At 40.0% G+C, this 22,456-nt stretch overlaps 1 protein-coding gene across 4 annotated transcripts in view; it reads right to left on the bottom strand.

The window, feature by feature from the left end:
• PDE7B (phosphodiesterase 7B) overlaps positions 1-22,456 on the bottom strand; it is a 167,756-nt gene that overhangs the window by 6,643 nt on the left and 138,657 nt on the right. For all 4 annotated transcript variants that reach the window (XM_088161604.1, XM_014879037.2, XM_014879038.2 and 1 more), the window contains 8 exons: positions 19,020-19,171; positions 17,695-17,758; positions 16,008-16,103; positions 14,224-14,324; positions 12,745-12,876; positions 6,055-6,146; positions 4,883-5,027; positions 2,812-2,908 (listed from right to left, as the gene is read on the bottom strand). In XM_088161604.1, coding sequence (XP_088017730.1) covers positions 2,812-2,908; positions 4,883-5,027; positions 6,055-6,146; positions 12,745-12,876; positions 14,224-14,324; positions 16,008-16,103; positions 17,695-17,758; positions 19,020-19,171 — 879 coding nt within the window. The remainder of the gene's footprint in view (positions 1-2,811; positions 2,909-4,882; positions 5,028-6,054; positions 6,147-12,744; positions 12,877-14,223; positions 14,325-16,007; positions 16,104-17,694; positions 17,759-19,019; positions 19,172-22,456) is intronic.

Below are 22,456 nucleotides of genomic sequence, written 5' to 3'. Positions count from 1 at the left end.
TTTCTCACTGCCATTCAAGACAACAGTCACTTTTTCTGCTGGAGAGAGTGCATTCCCCTGTGCCTGCAATTACTTCATGCAAAGATTGCTCTGAATTAAGTTTTGGGTGAAAGGGTTTTCTTAAAACAAACACTCCGTGTCTGTGAGTGCAACACGTTCATCCTTTGTGGTTGTTAGCCTTCCCTGCCAGTGAACAATCCTGGTTACTGCATGAGGTACAGGATCTTTCCTGTCTACAGTATGAAAGGGAAGTGAGAGTTAACTGTGTGCAAGCTAAGATGTGCCACTTCTCCTCAGACAATAATATTTTGTCCATCTGATTCACTAATAAGGATGTAGTGAGGGCTAGTTAGGAAAAACTTTCCTGTAAGAAAGACAGACCTGCTAGTTTAGACAGAACACTATTATTCAACCCATAAAGAAACATTTTGCTTTAAATTCGCTGTTTTTGTTTAAAAGCTCTTTTCTCCCAACTAACAGTTTTTGCTGTTGTGCTACTGTGCTGCTCAGGTTCTATAGCCCCATATAAAACACTAATGCACTAATGTGCATTTCTAAGCCTTGCCTTTCTTCCCTCTGCAGCATGCAATCACTTCTTAAATGTGAGCAGAGTATTTTCAGCCCTAATTGAATACTTACAAAATATAAGGAAAACATTTTTAGCTTCATGAACAAACAAAAGGAACAATTTAGCAAAACTGAGACACAATAACAGTTTCTCATGTTTCCAAATGTGCAATTTGTCTTCTTCCTAGCTACGCCTCCAAAACTTTTTGACTAGAATAAAGTTTCTAATTCCAGTGATATCCCCTCTGTAAGTATTCTGGATAGAAAATGGTTGACCTGCCTAGCTCAAAGTATATCCACATCTTGTCTTTCAGAAGTCACTTAGTTGACAAAAATAAGATTTGCTTTTGCATGGTAAGAACTTAAAATGACTGTCAAGGCTTTTTTGTTTCAAGATACTGTAAAAGGAACTGCATTAATTAGTTCCTGAGAACTTTCACGCTAGGGAAAACCTTCCAAGCAATTTTAAAACTTCATCACAGAAACTGATCATTAATGTTGCTTCAACATTAGCCATTTTCTTGAAAGCTTTTTCGTACTACTTCCAGTTTCATATATACAAATCAAGTTTTATTACTTATCCCGTGTTCCTAGCTGTGTTGACTTTTAAAAGATCTGAAAACAAAGTATTCTTCTAGGAAAGGTTTTTGTTAGGAGCTGCTGTAGGCGTCAGATGCCCTCTAAAACGTAACTGGATTGTATATTCTACTTACTAACATGTAGCATAGACGCACCAGAACACGGGAAGATCAGGATCTGAGTCTCTATTAAAATGGCCTTAGAAATGTTCTATTAAAAAAATGTTACAACTTTGTATCTGTTCCAGAAGGAAGAATAAACAAAGCACTAATTGTGATATTATCTCTCATCTATAGTTAAAAATAAAAACGAGACCTTATGGTTTCCAAATGTTAAACTTGGTGCCAAAAAATACGTTCAAGCCCCATCATTATGTGTAAGGGGGTAGAGAGGTCTACAAAAACACTTTGAAATGATAATGGTATCTAAATGCATGCTATTTAATACTAGGGGTGTTGTACCACTGAACAGGATTTATACAGCCACTAGTGATAGTCAGACCACAGTTTCTGTATAATTGTCCTACATAAAATGCTCCTTTTCTCCCTGTGATGCTTCTTACTGGTCTCATGTACTCAAGTATCTCCTGTGAGAGGTCTAGTTTTAGATGTCAGACTAACAAATCTTGAGGGCAGTGGAAAAAAGCTTATATTTGTTAAGAGTTGAGCTGTCTCTCTCAGCATGGTCCCTCAATACACTAAAGGTGAGGTTCTGCACCTCATTAGCTGCACACTGATTATACGTTCACTACACATCTGACTAACTAAACCTGCTTTGGGCAAGTTGCTTATGTTGCTTCAAAGCCATCAAAGTAAATACATTTCACCAGCTTAAACTGACATTGGCTGAAAATTAACTTGCTGACCTGTTTGTCCTTGTTACAGACTAACTGTACCAGGTACCAGCTCAGATGTGACTTAATTTTGTAGTACAGAATGTTAAATGAACTAAGAACTTCATTGTGTGCTCTTCCATTTGCCTTCAACTCTCAGGATGCTCTGAATAAAGAATTTAGCAGTGATTAAACTCTGCGGCACCCTGTATTGTAGCACAGTATGACCTTGCCTATGCAGATAGAGCCAAATGGTGTAATTACTGTGTTTCAAAAAAAACCCCTGCTTGACTGTGCTCTCTGCAGGGGTCTGAAAACATTTGCAGTAGGTTCTAGCTGAGGTCTGGCTTGCCTGCTTTGGCCCTTTCAACAGCATGCTGGGGAAGCGTGTTTGAACCCTTTCTCTGCATTTGCAGGCAGAAGAATGTGTCATATTTGGGAAACAGTGAAGGTAAGGCTCCCATCAGAGTTGTAGTGGGAACATAAAAAGCAAGATAAAACACAGTGCTAGGATTTTGGGGCAGTGGCGCTGGCACCATTCCAGCTCAGAAACACTCATGGTGGCTGGAGGGTCTCAGAGAAGAACCCAGCCATGGGCTTTTCAGCTGAATTCAAGTGCTGAGGCACAGCAAAACTGTCCCTTCCTGCCTGATGCTGGTAAAGGAGCAGAGAAACATTCATTGCTCTTCTACTCCTTTCCATTTTTCCAATGAGGCAGTGCATCTCTGAACAGCTCTTTCTCAAGGGACATTTCAGCGCTACCTCCGACTTGTCACACAGCGGCCATGGAAAGCAGAGGTGAAAGGGTACTGCTATGAGCCGAAGGGGCTGACCTTGCCGGTAGAACTCTTCGCAGACCCGTTCACTCCACTGTTTGCTCAGATCCCAGACCCGGCAAGGGTTGCAAATGTCAGCACACTTGAGTGCAATCTGAAAGCAAGAAGGAAAGTAGTAGTAAGAAAAGAAGTTACTATTTAGCAGTGCTTCAGCAGTAAATCTGCAGTCATGGAACTCCCAGGCCCCACCAGTGATGCTGTGAAGAGTTAAGATTACCTTCCAGAGACTCAGCCTCACCCAAATGTGCCCTTTGAGGAAAGAGCATTTATTTAAGCTCCAAACAAAACTTTCATTCAGCCCTCTGCTTTACCGTAGTGAGAACAAGAGCAGGGCCACATTCCAAGGCTGCAAAGTGTTTTGGATATTCCTTGCAAGGAATAAGCCAACAAAAGCCTCAGGCTGGCTCCTGCTGACTGCTTGGCTCAGCATCCATGGCTGATGACAAGGAAGAGAAGAGCCAAGCTGGTCTATTTGGGCATGATTTCTCTGCGGTCTCAGTGAGTGACCTTGCATCTCACTTCAATTATATTTCATCTTAGTGTCTGCATATTTTTGTTTACAAAGCTAAGCACAGGGCTCTCCACACTGCCCCTGGCCTGGTTTCACTTCGTTAACTAGTACTTTTAAGTGCTTTATAGGAGAATGAGTACAGGGGAAAAGGTTTTTAAAACCGAGTAACTACTTCAGAAAAGTAAACCATGTAATAGTCTGCCTCTTTTACTGCCTTGGAACAAAATATCGTGCCTTGTTTCTTCACAGTCTGAACACAGTCATTCAGTCTGACAGAAGTCAGAAGTCATTTTGGCACCCGGGACGAAAACATACTTCCTGTAAGAGTTTAGACCTGTGAACCAGCAGAGGGAAATCTCCAAGTCATTTTTCTCTTTGGGTTAAGATGATTAGCCTTAATGTTATTTTCTACAGCAAGGACCTTCCAAACATCCTTTAGCTTATTTCAATCAAGGTTTCTTGATTTTTTTCTTTTCTTCTTCCATAACTAATCCACCAGATAAGTAAATCTTACTATGTCTGTTCCCTCGTTCCTAAATTCCTAGTGCATAAGAAACTTTTTCTGCCACAGCTGAGAGCTGTCATTCCTCTGCTTTTGTTGTTTGCACAACTTGCTTGCCTCATCAAGAAATATGGTCAACTTGTCACCTTGCCCTGCACAGTCTGTGCAGGAATCTGACAGAAGACTGTGTTTGAGGCAGGACAGGTGAAAAGCTACTACATTTCCCACACTGCTGGAGGGGGAAGAATTAACAGATTAGAACTTCTTTCCTTCCAGCTGTTACCTTTTCCTTGACTTTGATGGAAGGAAAATATGTAGGTGTTTGTTTTATAAATGCAAAAGATCACTTCAACTTCTTTATGTATTTAGGAATGAAATTAATGTAATTTCTCCAAAGAAGTGAGTATATGTAGCTACGTTAATCACAATAATGCTTTAAAAAGGTAGAGGTTTATTCTGGAGAGCTTGCTAATGACTGCTGCTTAGCTGGAAAAACCAGTGTGAACCTATTTGATTTTTGAATAAAGCATGGGGTTTTCATTAGCTGCGCAGATGCACTAGAGAAGCATCTGCTGCCATGGCAACAGCTGTCTCTGCAGAGGCAGTTTCTGAGCATCCATCACAGGAACAGGACTTGGAGACCTGATGTCAGGCTGCCCTGAAGGACCACCGACAAGGGGGCTCTCCTGTATGGCGCTAGAAAATAACACAAGTGGAGGGACATTTGCCTGAAGAGAGAGAGATACTACAACTGAAGCATTACCTAGCAAGAGGAGCAGTGTTCTGGAAATAAAATAATTACTAGCTTATCTTCATTCCTTAGCATTTGACACTCCCCTTTATCTGTTGCATTCACAGCTTTTTAACTCAAGGAAATTAGAGAAGGAAATACTGGAGGCACCTTATGCTTGCCTGATGTGCCAGAAGGTGGCAGAAGGGAAATGTCTGTGGTAATAGGTTAGGAGAGGCTGATGTCCAGACACGCTATAATATACTGCTCTTACTGTGACCTGAAAAATTAATAACAATTTAAAAAAAAAAAAATCTGAAGTTACCTGAAGCATAAAATGTCTGTCTTGTGCATCCTCCAGCCTCAAATCCTGATTGTCAAGGTGAGATTTCAGACGGATCAAGAACTCATTCTGCCTGTTGATGTCTGTTGCCAAGATCAGGGAGCCCAACTGCTGCTCAATGTCCTGTCTGCAATGAAGGTAAATAAGCCCCTTTAATCATGGAACTATTCAACATTAAGAGCTCAAATCAACCTGCTCTGGATCACTGGAGCTGGCAAAAAGCTCCCTCTTTCTTTATGGACCCAGTCTGATCTGTTTGGTCAGTCTGCTAGGGTTTGCAAGGTACAACTGTTATACCTGCCCAAATGGGTTCAAGAAGAATAGATAATGTAGAAGAAAAATGCTTCTTGGCACAGGTTGTTCTGAAAGCTTCTGAAAAGTGCTGGGAAAGTACAAAAAAACCCACCCTGAAACAACAGCATGTTGCATCAAGAAAAATGCTCACGTCTTACTTCAACTGCTCAGAGCTGAGCAGTGAATACTGCAGCTTTTAAGTTGAAGTCGAAGTTGTGAAGGTCTACACTAAATCTAAAGTTGTGCATCTGATGCAAAGAATTTCTGGAGGGACATGGGGATTATTGCTTCCAGGTAACTTGTTTATATTCTTGGTAGGGTCACCCATGATTTAAAATTTAATACTGCAGTTTGTTCACTGTCTCCATCTCCCATCCTTGGTGGGACTAACACAAGTAAAAAGCTAGCAGCAACTTTGCCAAGGTACTCATGTGGCTGCTCTTTTTTTGCTTTATCCGTAAAGACTGAACCACATTCCCTCAGTGAGGTGTGGAAGTCTGGAGCAGTCTTGATGCTCCTCTACCAACTCCTTCAATGTCCTGTTTTTAATCACTAAATCTTCCCCTATTCAGTTGGTGCTATGTAAAATGAAAAATGCCAACAATCCATCTGAACAAGTCCAATCTTTCTGGGACTTCCCCCATGTTCCTGGTGCTGAGAGTAGCCATTCCTGTGCTGCAGAAGTGGACAGGTCTTAAAATATTCTTCCACTGTATAACTTTGTCTTATGATTTCATAGTGGCACCAAGAAGTGGCAGGAAGTTCAGCCTATTCTGAAGCCAGGGCTTCTTTGGCAGTGTGCTTTTAAGAAGGGGGAAGGAGGCCATGGCCTATTTTCAGTGATTCTGGTGGACACTTACGTGACCTCCTTGGGCAGGTGGGCGAGCAGCCGTGACTCTCGAAGCATGCCTATGGTAGAGCGCCAGTGGTGGTTCTCCAGCACGGAAACATTCTGGGGAGGAACACCACCAATAAATGCAAGGATTAGGACAGTATCCACGGTACAGGTACACACATGGATTTGCCATATCACATGATACTCAGAGCTGGTTGGACATGCTGAAACATGAGCCTACAATGTGTGCTTTTCAGCCACAGTTGGATTAGAGTAATTGGTCTAGATTTCTACAGTGAAGGACCTTGTGCTTCTTAGCTAAGGTCAGCCCTAGAGGCCTGTTGTTCTGCAGTTTTTGAGTCCTGCTGTGAACAGAGGAGCTAATCTTATCTGAGTGGGAGGTAGCTTGCATTCTAACAGATTTATTAACAAACTAATTAAAGCACGAGTGCAAAATCATATTTTTACCTCCTATTGATTCCATGCTGACTTTTCAGCCTCTACAGTTTGAATGCAGAGCAGACAAGAAAAAGGAAACTAAACTGCCAAATTTCCCTTTGAGTCAGGGAACTAGAAGCTGCCTGCAGCTGTTCAGTGAAAGCAAGAGGAATAGCAGTACTGCTGAGCATTTGCAGGCTTCAGCAACTTAGTCTGCAACAAATTTTGAGTCCTCTTTGTCTCCTTGCTTTCGACTGAATGGAACCAAAGTTAGGTCAGAAAAAACTGCTAGGGAGCCGAAACCCAGCTTTCCAGGGTTGTCAGTAAATTACACCAAATTTGGTATCTTATGTCTGAGGACTTGAAATTACTATCCTAACACACAGTGCATTTTCCCATCATCAATTGTTTAGTTCACAGAGTACTTTCTAGCTACCAAATGCCTCAGAAATGTCACTTGTTCAGAAAACCTCTATCATCTGTTCCCTGTTTTGGGCAGTTCACAGCTTTTGCAGTAGACGAGCACTGGATAAGAAAAACAAAACGAAACAAAACACAACCAAAGCTTTTGAGCAGGCAGCAGAACAAGGACTCCACCCTGTCATTGCCAGCTGAGAAAGTGGAGTCAGAATCCCTCTCCCCAGCCACTGTCGATCTCTAGCTTCCTCACACACAGTCCCACAGCTCTGAGGTGCTGCTGCCACAGTACTGCCTTTCCCGTGGGACATGATGTGTAGCTTCGACTTTTCCAAGAGGGACTGAGCAGTATTTTCTCCCTAAGTCTTCCCCACCTTCCTATGTAGTCCTATCATATCTAGTAACTGTTGATACATTAAATATTGCCAGTAACCAAGATCTAATTTGCTTTTTGATCATCTTGCCTAGTGCAAAGGTGAGAGTAAAATTGGATTGACTTCCTGTCACAGTACTTTCCACAGTGCTTTCTGTTGCTTCTGAATTCACACAAACAATCTTGGTTTGGTCTTTCTCTGGTTTTGTCTGCTTACAGAAAATCACAGATTCTGGGGGAAAAAACCAAAGTAAAACTAACTCCAAAACTTTAAAATCATGCAAAAACCAATTCCTTTTCTTATGAAGAGATGATGGATTCAGATCTCAACATAAGTTATGCAATATAGAAATTACTTTTGACAGCAATTCTGTTCATTTGCCAACTTAAATATCCCTTTTCTCCTTTTGCCTAAATACATCAGGATGGACTTTTGCAACCCTACACTCTGACCAAGAAAAATAAGAGAATGTAATAGGACATGACAACAATAACAATTTTTTTTTTGTTTTTTTTTATTTTTCACCTACCCAGTGACAGAGCCGAATACTGGTCCCAAGAGTCACCCCAAGGCCACAGGCTGCCATCTTCCTACTAAATTGGACAAACTCTACCTGACTGCCACCTTTGGCTTTTGGGAAGGCTTACACTTGTTTAAGACAGTGCCTGTGTGCAGTATCCTGTGATCCTTCTCTGACTGCATCCTTGAAGCAATGCAACCAGGGAGATCCCCCTTGGAACACTCTGTGTCCCTACATCCCTTCCAGCGTGGCAGCCTTACTTCAGCAGCACCTGCCTCAAACAGGGAATTACACTACATGGATGCAGCTGCTCCTTGGCCATACTGAAGGCCTTCCAGAACAGGGCTGAGGCATCTGAGACCTTTCCTGCATCCAACTACTAGTTACTCATAGGAAAAAGCAAATTCAGGTAGTCATCTCAGAGTATTTCTACTTCTCTAAGTTTCTGCTCTTTGCCTGCTGCTATATGGGGAACCTTAAACTGACACTACTGCACTGATTCGTTTCCCACACTGAAACTACAGGGAGAAGGGAAAAGGAAAGGTCATGTTAACAAGCAACAACTGAGCATGAAGTCATATGACTCTCCTCTTAAATGTAAGGAGCCAGAATCCCTGAAGCAGCTGCCAGCAATTAGTGGAGTTAGCTATTCCACCTAGGAGCACACTACTGCTTTATTAAGACTAATTGCCATGAGCTATCTGATTACCCAGGCTGGTGGGAGACAATCCATGCAAGGAAAGTCTCCGTGCTAGCTTGCAGACTGGGGCTCTCAGCTCTGCTTCATTTGGTGCTTTAGTTTTTTAAAAACACATGAGTAGCACAGCTTTGCTTTAAAGGCTGCACTATAGGAAGCTTCTGTCACATTTAAAGCCCAAGCCCAGTAGATTCCTATAACAGAGACCTCAGTACAACGACTGTTTTTTTCACTTAAGCTACCACAGTATTTCCAAGCTATTACTTAGTCTGAGCTATTTGAACCACTGCATTCAACATACACATTTGAAAAACAACAGTAACTTGAAGAGAGGGAGACCTGCTACTAACTAGGTGCAGAGCAAGCTTCAATTTTAATTCAGAGTAAAAGGGGATCAGAATTTCTTTCAATCTCTTCAATCTATTCTTACTCATTGAGCAGCTGGTTTACCAAAATAATGTTAAATGGTCAAAAATGGCCCTTAAAATTAGAAACATTGCTTTTAAGGAAGATTGCAAAGGAGAATTGTTTTTACTGATGCCCAAAATGTACTTTCCTATTTCCAGCTTACCTACATGTATATTAAAGTTGTAAAATATCCTTTCATAGTTTTCTGAAACCTGTTTTGTACTACAGATGTCGTATGTGATCTATCCACACTTCTAGACTTTTATCCTTAATTTAAAAGCCAGACAATGCAAGTTAGATGTAGAGTCTGCATCACGTTACAAGGAATGCTGTTGTGCTCCTCACAGGAAAATTAAGTGACCTCCACACCACTAGAGTCCCCTTCTGTGCTCTCAACTGTCCTTGTAATGCTGGAGATTTCAGTGAACTGCTTTTATTTTTGTAGAAAATTATGGTGCATGCAATTACGTGCAGTAGACTCTCATGGAAATTACCCTACAGATTGCAAAACAAAGTTTCTTGTTTCATAAAATATGGACTTAGCTTGAAAAGAAATATTGAAAGCTCTGAAGTCCTTGTATGTCTTCTGAAATACGACTCTTCTCATATATGCACTTCAGAAGCTGTCAAACATTTTACATCTTTGTCAAAAACTGACCTACCTCATTTTGCAAAACCTTTTCTTCCAAATGTAAATGTAAAGCTCTAATTCAAATGTCAAGAGACATTTAAAAGCACAGAAATTCCATACATGGACAGGTCCACTGGCTCAAAGATAGATGACTGCCAGCTCTGTTAAACCTTACTTTCATTTGATCCTTTTTTTCTGATTAATCCCAGCAGTTCTGTGGCTCTGCTACTTAAAAAACAAAAACCTAAGAACTTTCTTTCAAGCAAATTTCAAAATTTTCAAGCACATTTTAAAATACATGTTTTAAAGACTACACACTAAATCTTTGACTAAAAATGTTTTCAGCTGTTGCAGTCAGGTAGAAAAATTACAAAAGAAAATAAAATCAGGCCTTGCTCTCTGCTAAATTAATAGCTTGCTTATCACTTCTGTGTGCAGCTAAGTGGCTTGCAAGTTCCCATGTGAAAACAATCTTAAGCATGAAAACAATTAACACAACAAGCTATTCTGGTAAGAGAACCATTTGCACCTCCAATAAACAAGAAATCTGTCTCATGGGAATCAGTGAACAAAATATGTAAACTAACCAAGAATAGAGAAATTTGATAGACAAATAAAATACCTTTTACTAACCAATGGATTAATTGGCAAGAAAACTATTAATCAATTAGAGTTGCACACGAGGTCTGTAAAAACTGTATAAAATAAGTTGTGTGAATAAAGAATGAACTTTTCCTGCATGAAGAAAATGGAGTCTCGGCTGATTTATTACAACATTCAGGAAAACTTTTTTCCAGGAGTTATTTTTATTGGCATCCATATACTGTATACTACCAAAATCTTTGGAAACAATGTGGGATCATTTTCAGTTAAAATAACTCAAACTTGCCAGTGAATGTCCTTAAGTAGGGTACTTCAGATCTCATTTGCTGTTGAAAGATTGCATTTTCTGCTTTGTCACTGCCTTTTCTAACCAACATTTGTAAGTATATTCAAACCCAAATAACTGAGCAGAAACCACTTCTCCAAGATACTAATATTTTAGCTGTATGTCTTTCAGATTAGCCTGATTTTTCAACCTAATTATAACGTAGTGTTTTGCGACTATTAATTTGAGAAAGAATTGTTTGTACCTTTTCAAAAGACAAGGGGTTTTGTGGAATTGCTCCACTCACTCCTCTTCAAAGCACCCTTACCATTCCCAAAGTACCCCAGCTTAGGCCCCTAGCTTTTTTTCCTCCAAGACTGGACCAGAAACATATGGGTATGACATAATAAGCTGCATCATCTTATGATGAGGCCAGTCACAAAGTTTTCAGTGTTTGAGCATCACTGTACCTTGGCTGGGGCCACAGTCCAGCCCATTCCCATGTCTAAGGGCAGGACAGTTGCACCAATACACAATCCACTTACAGGAAAACCCAAATGTTGCTTGTGTAGGGTAGAAAAAGAGAGACTCTCTTACCAAGTAGTAAGCACATCACAGCAATCTCTCCATTTGCTAAGTAGGTGTATGTAGCTATTAATGAGACTTCTTCAGTAGATTAATTTTTAACGTGGGATATTCTGTTTCTGACAACCTCCACAAAGGCTGAAATTTACTCTTCCAAAGTGGCTGGAAAGCTGCCCAGTGGGAGTGCTGGTCCATAGCTGACTGAACACAAGCTAGCTGTGCCCAGGTTGCCAAGAAGGCCAATGGCATGTTGGCCTGGATCAGCAATAGCAGGACCAGGGCAGTGACTGTCCCCCTGTACTGGCTACTGGAGAGGCCACACCTCAAATCCTGTGTTCAGTCTTGGCCTCTCACTTTAAAAAGGACATTGAGGTGCTGGAGCATGTCCAGAGAAGGGCACCAAGGCTCATGAAAGGACAGGGAACATGTCTTACAAGGCGTGGCTGAGGGAGCTGGGGGTGCTTAGCCTGGAGAAAAGGCGGTTCAGGGGTACCTGATCACTCCTTACACCTACTTGGAAGGAGGCTGCAGGGAGGTGGGGGCCAGTCTCTCCTGCTATGCCTGCAGTGAGAGGGCCAGGGGGAACGGCCTTAAGCTGAGACAGGGGAGATTCAGATTCGACAGCAGAAAAAACCTGTCACTGTTAGGGTGGTGACACACTGGAATAGGTTGCCCAGGGAGATGGTGGAGTCACTATTTCCGGAGGTGTCTGGATCTGGTGCTGGGTGCTGGGTGAAGTTAGGTTGGACCTGATGATCTTAAAGGTCTCTTCCAACCCTCATGATTCTATGAGTCTGTGATTCTAAAGGCTAGAAATCAATACTATCTCCATTTACTACCTGTGAATTATGGTTAGTACAACCAAAATTACGATGTACAGCATCACTCTGGCACATTGTATATTTAAGTACAATGCAAAGAACAGAGAGATGTGCATAACATAATAACAACATATACATGTGTGTGGAGATTATACTCATAGGACAGTTTTAGATAAAATACAGACCTACAATGATTGCCATGGGCCAAAACCACAAATATAGCAGCATGGGTTCATTGATAGTCATTGAACAAGAGGATCTGTGGTTTTGTTTCAGGAAGTTTTCTATTACTGCTTGCCAGAACTGAAAGGATGTATACTAGGTGAAGGACAACTCTGTACTTATCCCAGACTTATGTTTCTCTCTGAGATCTTTTACTGGCTGCTCTTAGAAACAGGATACTGGTCTAGACAGCCTGTGGTGTGACCTAGTGGCTTTCTTGAAGTTCTTCCTTTGTATCTCGAAGAATGTTACTGTAAATGTCTACAGCTTTTCCTTTGGTTTCATCTGTCTTTTTTTTTTTTTTTTAATGCAGCGTTCATTAAGTGTTTAATTTTACTACAGACTCAGGAAGCTAAGGTTTCTTTAAATGCAATACCAATTTAGAGCATGCCTGCTTCTTACTTGCTCACTGAAAGAACATGAAATCTTTTTGGCATGATTTTAAATCTCTTACCCACAGTTCTTCACTCCAGATATCTACAGCAGAAACAACCCAGGCAACTGATCTGGCTTAAACATCCTCAAAAAAATCTGACATTTCCACCTCTTTTCCTGTATCAGCTTTGCTGTAAGAAGCGACACTCAGTGAGGCACTTGACTGAAATTGTCCAGATGCAGGATGACTTGACCCGCATCCTCCCGCTGCCAGATTTTGGCATTAAAAGTTCAATGCAAATTGCTTAAACTCTCCTTGACTGCATTACATACATTAGCAACTCGATGAGCAGTTTTACCTGGTATAAGCTGGCAAGGTGGTGTTTAGTTTTAATCAGAAAGGGTTGGTTGACCCCTGGGTGATCCACATCATGAGCTGCAGCAGCGAGCAGTCCGAGCATGATGTCCGATGGGGTGAGGAAGCTGGCAAGCTGAATCATCACACACATTAATCACAACAAGAACATGAACAGTAAACACTTTTTGATAAATAAACAAACCAGCTAACATCACGGCATTGCTTGGGTTTGTAGGGATTTGTACTCAAATGTCAAGTATAAATTTTGTGAAGGTAAATGTTGAACATACATCTATAAAGATATTAGACTACACAATCATCTCTTATTGGCAGGTTAGCATATGTTAGCATCCATTGTAAGAGCTCTGCCTCTCCAAGTATTTAGTAATACCAGCAAAAGATCAGGCTTCAATTTTTTAGCACAGCATTGTGTTATAAAACGCAGAGTTTATCAACTTCTGAAATTTCAGCCTTGGCTGTTAAATATCTACCTCAGTTCAAGTATATGTATTCAATTAGAGAACATAATTTACCTTTCTAACTTCAAACATTCAAGTTGGAAAACCTGTCAAGATTTTTTTCTGCTACAGGGCTCATTTAGAAGCAAAAAAAGGTAGTCTTAGCATTTTGTTTGTGATCGTGAGGCAGTTATTACCAGCCCAATGAGCCTGTACAGAGTACAGGTTTGTGAGATGAAAGCAGCATCCTGAGGTGAGAACTGATGAGCATTATGGTCCAGGTTCTGGATGTTGGCTGTCCTCTGCACTTCCTGGCAACAAAGGACTTGCAGATCTTGCAGGAGATGAAAATACAGGAAAGATAGGGCCTGCTCCTGTCCTCACTTACCATTGCTATATTCCGGTGTAACAAACTGCTAGTTCTAGCATAACGTCCTTTCATTTGAGCCAAGCCAGAAAAGATTATTTATGTTCTTACACTGGCTCACCATGGCAATATCACAATGCCTTCCAGTAACACACAAGGCAACACCACCCTGATGCTGTGAGAACTTGCAGCAGCAGTCAAATACTCATGCAGAGGACACACTTGCAACAGACCCATCTGAAGAGACTGTTTTCCCCTTTCCTGGTGTGGCACTGCACCTGATTTGGTATTTTGAAATAGGGGTGTGGGGAGCTTATGCTCTGAGGTGGCTGAGGCCAGACATGCATTGCCTCCTGCTGAGTTTGATGGGAGAAGAACTGCAGGCACCAGTGGGTGGCTGGGTCACATCACCGTGGTGGCTGGAGCTCACGGCAACACTCAGACACGATGCCTGCATGATGAGAAGTGACTCTCGTGGCTTGACTGAAACATCTGTAATCTGCAGCTGAGGCTGCTCCTGACTTGTTGCTGACTTCCAGCATGCCATCACTTTCTGCTGTCTAGAAGTACCTCTTGGGGGTTTAATTTCATTCCTGGGAAAAAAAAAATCTGAGAACCATCTGAAAGCAACATTGGTGTGAAAGGTTGTCATTACCTTGGGCTCCCTTAGATAGCAGTGCATAGCTTGTGTGACATCAGCGGCATGGACAGCATTGTGGTATGGGTTCTGGCTATGGTAATCTTCTTGAACCATAACTGGGAATCAAAACAGAAAACAAAGATCCTTTTGTCTCTGAATGCCATGGCCACAAGTGGGAACTGGACTTAAAATACAATCTGAGGTTTTGCAGTCAGCTGCCTAAGGAGTTTCTTCAAATAGCTGTAGCTTATTTAAATTGCTGCTTTTATCGGGATACCTTTAGAGAAAAAATGCATTAAAGGATTTGTGAGGCCCAAGGGGATATACTGGGTCTAGTGCATAAATCACCTCTTTCTTGCCTTAGTGAAGGCTCTCATTGAGGAGTAAAATAAACAAGGAAGAGAGGCAGATTTATCCACAACGGAGTGTAATTATTTAGGCTGCTGTCGTAGGGTAGTAGTGTGTCATTAAGGCAGTACCACCTATTTTACAGCAGCAGGGAGTGAGACCCTGATATCCTGTCATCATCTGTTATTTGAGTGATGAACTACAGCCAAAGGCATTCCTACAGCCTCCAGGTGAAAAATCGAAAAAAACAGCATTGGGGTATTCACAGCAAAATCTCCTGTGACAATTTTAGTCACATCTGTGTGCTCACTTTAAAATGCCAGTCTCTCTTGCTTCAGTTTGCAGTGCTGGAACCAGTCCAGTTGAACCAGGAGCACCAACCTCTTAATTCTCAGCTTTCTCTCAGACAGAAAAATCATTGAGACGTGTGCTTCACACCCCTGTGTTCCTTGCAACAGTGTGTGCACCATTATGTGGTCTTGGGACACCACCACGTGAGCTCTGGAAGCTCCATGTGATCTTGCTTAGAGTGCTCTCCTAGACATGATCAAATTAATCAAATGGAAAGCTAACACACAGATTTCCCATGGTGCTCACTGACAGCACGAGGAATGCCAAACAAAGTCCAAGCCTTCTGTTTGTTTCCAGCGACACAAGCATCTGGAGGTACAGTGGGTAATCCCTCAAACTGTGAGTACCACTAGCTCCAATTACTTGACTGTCCACTTCACGTCTGCCCACAGGAGTTAGAAACAGCAGGGAGATTTTGTCTGTCTCTGCACCAGAGGAACACTTTCCAGAAGTGACAATTAGGCAGTCTTAAAGAAGAGACTTTCTCTGCTTTGGAAATTCTGCCTGACAGCCTGAAAAACAGGCATTTAGCTGCTTTCAAAAAATGATGCAAAAAGTAATTGATTTTGGCCAATTTCTTCTTTTGGTTCACTGACAGCATGGGGCTAATATTTCTGTTGGCAGTAACAGCAGCAGGGGCTTTCATCAACACTATTCAGTGTAGACAGCTTGATATAATTTGTTAAATTTTGCACATAAGCTTTTAACTGCCCTGCGTCTCAGTGGTCTTTTAGTCACTAAAATAATTACACTGCACCACAATTGCATTGTGCATGCGTAGGTTCTGCAGTGTCTGTCTGTGTGGGCCTAAGCCAGCCACATCTCTGCATGGCATACTTTATTTTAAATCACTACTGTGACTGTGGTGCTGGGATGCTTCAGCCCAATGCAGAGCCTTTTGAAATTCCCCCACTGACTAGGTACTGAACTAAGTACTTGAGCGCCTGAAAACTGTATGCTGATATATATCAGACATCTTTTACTTAAATATTTCCAATGATAACATCATTTTTACATGGATATACCAGGCCAGTGCCTTCTCTGATGCTCTACTTAAGCCATAAACTTCGTTCAAAGATGGCTTTGAGGTGCACACTTACCAAAAAACCTGTGTAATGTAACCATGTCTAACTGGAAATGGTGAATAAGTCCATGCACATTGAAGAGGTGGCAAAGCAGCGTTACGAGACTGTTTCCTAAAAGCAGAAAGGAACAACTCTTAGATTACTTTTACTTGTAGTTACAAACCAAGCAAGGCTAAAAATCTGGTTAATTTTCTATGAGCCAGCTCCTCGCCTCATCTCCAATGAAGTGAGCTTAGATGACTCTCACATACTCAGAAATACTTATACAAATTACTTCTATATAATCAAGACTTGATGGAAAGGCTGTACCAGTGGAATGCCACTCTTGTGTCTAGAAGCCATAAAGTCACACTTGCTGTTTCAACATGACAGGCAAGCTGGGTTTTAACTGGAAGAAGGCAAAGTGACGTGGTTTTAACAAAATCTTTTGACAGGCTTGTTTGAGAGAGCCCTCACAATTCAGGTCTATCTTCAGAAACAAGAGTGGCTTTTCTGCCACTTTGGTTTGCCATACTGTACCAAATAATTAATTACTATAAATCACGACTTTGGAATTAATTATTTATTTTGTATATGGCTGTACAAACATGTAATTCACCCATGTAAACCTAGCTCAGCTACAAATGCACCTTGTAATGATGACACAGACAGGAAAAATGAGTTGCAGCATTTAGAGTCTCAAGTCCCACTGTAATGTTGCACTGGCCTTACTGTAAATCGAGGACTGGGAACACTGGCAAAATTGAGCCTTGCCAGTAATACATGATCAGCTATACATAAACACAGTATTTTAAAAAGTTTGCAGTGCTTAATTCAGCAGCACTGTTTCCATAAAAGTTAGAAAAAACCCCAAACCAACCAACCCATACTACACATAAACAAAGTTTGAAGGGAATCTTTTCTTATTTAACGTAACTCAGGAAGGAAAATAAATATCTGTATGAAGAACACATGGAAACTTACTTGGTCTTGACTACTGAGCAGGGGCACAGGAAGATAATTTAGAAGAACTATGCTTTTGCTTCCCAGGCAATTTGCAATCCTTTTACTCTTCACTGCCAGTCACTCAGCTGAATGACCCTCTAAACCAACCTTTTTCTACATCTGCTGCCCCAACCAAACCTAATTAGACTGGGGGTGAGGAATGAGGGATCTCAGTTCTCTGAGCAGTACAGAAAGGGGAAAGGTACTACCATTACTCTCTTCAGCAGTTACCTGATCAAGAGGTATTGCCTGGACATTTGTGGGGAAGGAGGATGTTTTTACAGGCATGCATTTAGAGAAAACATTTCACGGATTTTTACTCTCTTAATAAATTCCCTAATTTTTGCTGCTGAACAGAAACAAGGGCATCTTCACTCAAATGTCTTTAGTATTGATAGAAATTGACTGATTATGTAGATCTGGATTTATTGACAAATGTATCTAGCAAGTATATTTAAAGTAGCTTGAGAGTTTCACAGGTAAATGAAAAAGAAACACCTTCTTGAGAAGGTGACAACAATAAATGCAGGAGATTAGATCAAACATTACCCTGCAGTTCAGGGAAGGTCTGAAAAGGCTACAGAATGTGATTTTAACAGAGGTTAAATGTGGCCAATTTCTCTTCAGTAATCTGAACTAGAAACATTTAGCAAACAATTCATTAAGAATTTTTTGAATAGTCATATATGAGAGATAGTAAAATAAAAAATTTACTTACCATTTGTCAAGCGATCGAACAAGAAAATGTCAAAATCCCACATTCCCACTTTGGATAGCATATGCTGGAAAAAAATGTGGAAAGGCCAATGACTGGTATGTAGCACTGTAAAGCAGGTTTTAATTATTATTCCACATAAATCAGTCACAGGATTGGTTACTGCAGCTTTTTTTCAAGAAACCTACAGAGATTGTATTTGAAATATCAGAAATCAGGCTCATGTAGCTATACTGCATAAAATATCACTTGCACTTTTAACTGAGAAGGTTTTGAGCATAGCACTAAAAAGACCTTCTAAATGGAACTCAAAACAAGGAATAATATAAACCAAAATATTATGAAAACATTCCCTTTTACTGCACAAGTGCTTTATTGTTTCTTCATGTCCCCAAATTTTCAGTGCATATTCTCATAAGTTTTTAATACTGTGTTTTAAAATCTTAGCTCTCATGGTGAATATGAGTTACAATGTGCTAAACAAAGCAGTACACAGAAATAGCTTTTATAAACTACTGTTAATAACTACTGTGCTACTATTAAGCCCACTCAGACATGCAGAAAAACCCATCATTACCACCAAATGTAGAGTTTTTACAGCTACATCAGCTGAATCAGGAGACTGATGCTGGACTACCTCTATGACCCACAGTGATGTATGTGCAAATCAAATACACATTCTCTCCCACTTCTAGTCTACATTCAAACAGTTCTGGATTCTTAATTACTTTCTAACACCTGGCATATAATTTCCTCTAGTAAAGAAAAAAATTGCCTAGGCATATAATCCCCATGCCATCAATTGTGCAAGTTTTGCTACGAAATACCATTCAAAGTAAATGTAAGAGCTGCAAAATAAGATAATTATATTTTGATCACTGTCAAGTTTGCAGGCAATGTTCCATATTCCCTAGCCTTTACCACTATAGAAAGCTATTGTGGGTTGCCTAATAGTTGTTCCATACCAGGTGAGAGACACCTTTCATCTTTTTTCAAGTGGATGAACTAATGCTGTGTCAGGACTGAACTTAAACCAGTAACTTAACCTGAAATCTTTCATTCTTTAATAAATCCATATTATAATTTCGGTTGTTGGAATCTGAAAATGCTGAATAGATTTAGCAACACTTTCTTGTTGCTTTGAGACCTGAGCCTTCAAGGCTGTAACCACAAATGAGGAATGGACAATCTGTTTGTTGTTAGGGAGGCATATAACGTGCGTCCTTTAAGAAAGATCAGTCATGAATTCAGTTATCTGAAGACTAAAACAAAATTGACACTCTCTGTAGTATTATTAAAAGAAATGGAGATCTGGCCACCTGTCTTACCCTTGCTTGCCCAAGGTAGTCCTCATCCAGTAGGTACAGAGAGGCTTGTGGTACAATTCCACGCAGTAACCGAGATGCATGGAAATACCTCTGGAAACTTAACAGTCTTTTCACTTTTTTCTTGGTGCCGATTTCCCCTGAGAGTGTGGTATCTGTGAAAAGCAATCAGTACAGAAACCATGAAACCCAAGATGATGGATAACATTATCAGTCTAGTAAGAGAAATATCAAACACTTTAAAATAGTAATACAAAAATTATGAAGTTCATGCTTCTTGCCAAGCCATATGAAGGAGTAGTATTCAAATCACTTCAGGATAATATATTTGTTTATTTTAGAAAGGAAATATATTCCAGGAAAGAATATAAGTTTTGTAAGATCTGAGTTCAGTACACTCCCTGCCACAGCCTTTAATGTGACCCAGCTCAGTCACTGAGGGGAAGGGGGTGATACATCTCCTAACCACAGGTGTTAGAGGAAGCCCAAATGACTAGGGAGAGTTAGGTACAGGAAAGCTGCTCTTTCTTACCCTCTCTGCCTCTGTTCCCTAACTATACACCTGAAAATATACTATATATATAGCTATAAAATATAACTATATAAAATATAACTATACACCTCACAGGAGTGTCATTGGAATATATTAAAAATCGCACAGCACTAGAGCTGCAAGGTGATCTTCGGTATAAAATCAAAAAAGTGACACTAAAAGAGCACTCAAAATACAGTGGGAAAACACAAACATGTGATCCACTTGTGGAAAATGAAATAAAAGAAAGAAGTAAGAATAGGTTTATAATCCTACTGCATTGTCAGCTGTCCGCTCTACTTATGAAAGCAAATTATAAATGAAGAAAGTATTTTAGCTCTGCAATGAGGAAAGCACGTATATTCAGATAATACAGGCATTTCTGGTTACACAACAGAATATTCTTTTCACTCAGTACCAGGATAATTCTAATTCCCTAATGCTGTATTAGGAGATTTTCATATAGGGCTAAATGTGACAAAAAAACCAAGGGAGTTTTTATACAGTGATTAAATCACTAATTAGAGTAATTATATTACCTTGTTGTTAGTAAGAAAAATATGGAGGCTTTCTAAAACTCATAATGGTTTAGGTAATTTCATTTGAACTTTTAACATAACCTTACATTCAGCTGTGGTGTTTTCATTTTGCAGTCTGGTACAAGTTTTGGAAAAAAGGGAGGACAGAAACTGGAAAGGTGGTTGAAAGCAGCAAGATTTGATACAGTTTTATTTGTAAGACAAGCCTTGTAAGAAACTGAAGATTAAACAATCCTTTGAGAGAAGAGTAATGATTTCTTGAGATAAGAAGCTCCATAGCAATTCACTGTATTTTCACAGGTTTAAGTAAGAGCTCAGGAAAAATATCCACACACTGAAGATGATTCTCTCTATTCTCTATTCTTCCATCTCTTTTTATGAAAAAACACTGAATGCTTGTTCTGCTGTGAAACTAAAATACCACTTTGTCTGCTGTCTCTATGAGTAGTATTATTCTGAGAGGATTTTCAGAGAAGTTGCTACAGTTTTTTTTGGATCATGGGTGGTTCAGGATTTGATTTCTCTAAGAGCAGATGTGCAAGCACCCTCTGTAGCAAGTTTCTTCCTTATTAAGTAATCCAACAGCTACTGAGTGGCACAAAGTCAGTAATAACACACAAAAAAAGCCATCCTTACATGCTGAGTATCAATATTAACTTCCAACACCAGTAAGCCTCATGGTTCTCATGTGCAGCCCAAAGACCTCACTGAGTTTTAATAATATAAAAGCACAAAATAACTTCATTGCAACTTGACAAGCCACGTGGTTTCCAGAATGCAAAGAGTAACAACACCACTACTGTACCAGCCTGAATGTCGGATTTTCATTTATGATGTGCCAGCACCTGCCTTGATTTTCTCACACATTTTAAAAGCTGGAACAATTTCATGGCCTGTTGAAGGAGTGACTAATGTAGGTGTGAACAGTTACCCAGTGGCAGCGACACATGGAGGAACCAGTAGACATGTTTTCTTATTTCTTTTAATTTATATAGGGCTGCTATGAAATGGCAGGCATTCGGTTTAATTCCTGGATAACAAAACACTCTTAAAATAAATTCACTTTTTAAACTTGTGTTAGCTATTTCTCAACTTACCAACTTTCCTATTTCCATCTCAGCCCACAAACAGTCACTACTTTCAGGTAACAAGTTTAAATTTTAAAGTACAAAAAATTACCATTTTTTACATTAAAAATTAGAAGTTGCTCTCACTAATTTTTATCTAAGCTAATATCTGTTTTTTCAGTTAAAGACACATGACTGAAATCACCACCTACACTCTCTTAAACTGAGAGTCTTTAAAACTCACACACAGAGTTACTGTGGATGATCTGAAGGTGAAGGTTTGGCCTGAGTCCCAACAAGCAGCTGTACATTGGATTATGAAGAAGTGGTTATTTTATCCTTTGGATTACCAGATCATTTCAGTAGCATAAATAATACTTGCCAAAGCACAAACACATCAGATGGAAACAAGTAACTTCTTATTATGAAACATATTTTCTGAATTGAACCATTAAACTTGCTTCCCAGTGCTCTGTATGGGTCTCAATTCAAATCTAGTCATCAACAGACAGTGGCCCTGAACCTGACTTGATGCTTCAGGTGAGCACTGTATTCTAATATATTATACAAAAAAAGATTACTCACAATAATCTGTTGTTCTGTATTTTCATTCATAAGGGAAAATGTTCATTATACTGATAAAGAATTGTAGTAAATGTGTTTTCAAAACTGGGCTCTTGACAGAACAACTCAAATTCGGCACTGCAGGCTATCTACGTGCAAACTCTTAAGATGTCAGCTTAAAAGAACATTAAAATCACATCCTTTGGGTCATTTCAGTAATAACTGATTTGCCTTTGAATCACAGGAGTTACCAGCTGATTGCTATGACCCATCTCAGATTACTATGACATCCACAGTAATGTACTTTATTATGATGGTGTCTTCCACAAAATTGGACTAAGACACTGACTGCCCTTCTCTGAGCACAACACACACCAAAAAATCTCACCAGCATTTTCTATTTCCCCTTCCAAGATTAGTGTCAAACAAAAAAAGACAAGCACAACTATATGAATTTGAGAGAAAAAGGTTAATTAGAACAGAAGAGCAAAAAGCGATGCAGCCAAAAGCGCAGAAGAACACTTAAATTCTTAACACTTAAATGGCAGAAGAACCAAAAGAACACTTAAATTCTCCCCTCAGCTCAGCAGTTGCATCTGAATTTTCCGGAAGCAAAGAGGCATTCCCAGCATATGGTATCCACCAGCTGACACAAAATCAAGATGCAGTTTTAAGATGAAATTAAGGGTTTATGTGAACAACTTACAGTAAAATGCTGAACATACTACTTTTTTATTG

This window comes from Sturnus vulgaris, chromosome 3 (assembly GCF_052056855.1).
Source record: "Sturnus vulgaris isolate bStuVul1 chromosome 3, bStuVul1.hap1, whole genome shotgun sequence".
NCBI lineage: Eukaryota > Metazoa > Chordata > Aves > Passeriformes > Sturnidae > Sturnus > Sturnus vulgaris.
This window is presented reverse-complemented; position numbering and strand designations above follow the sequence as displayed.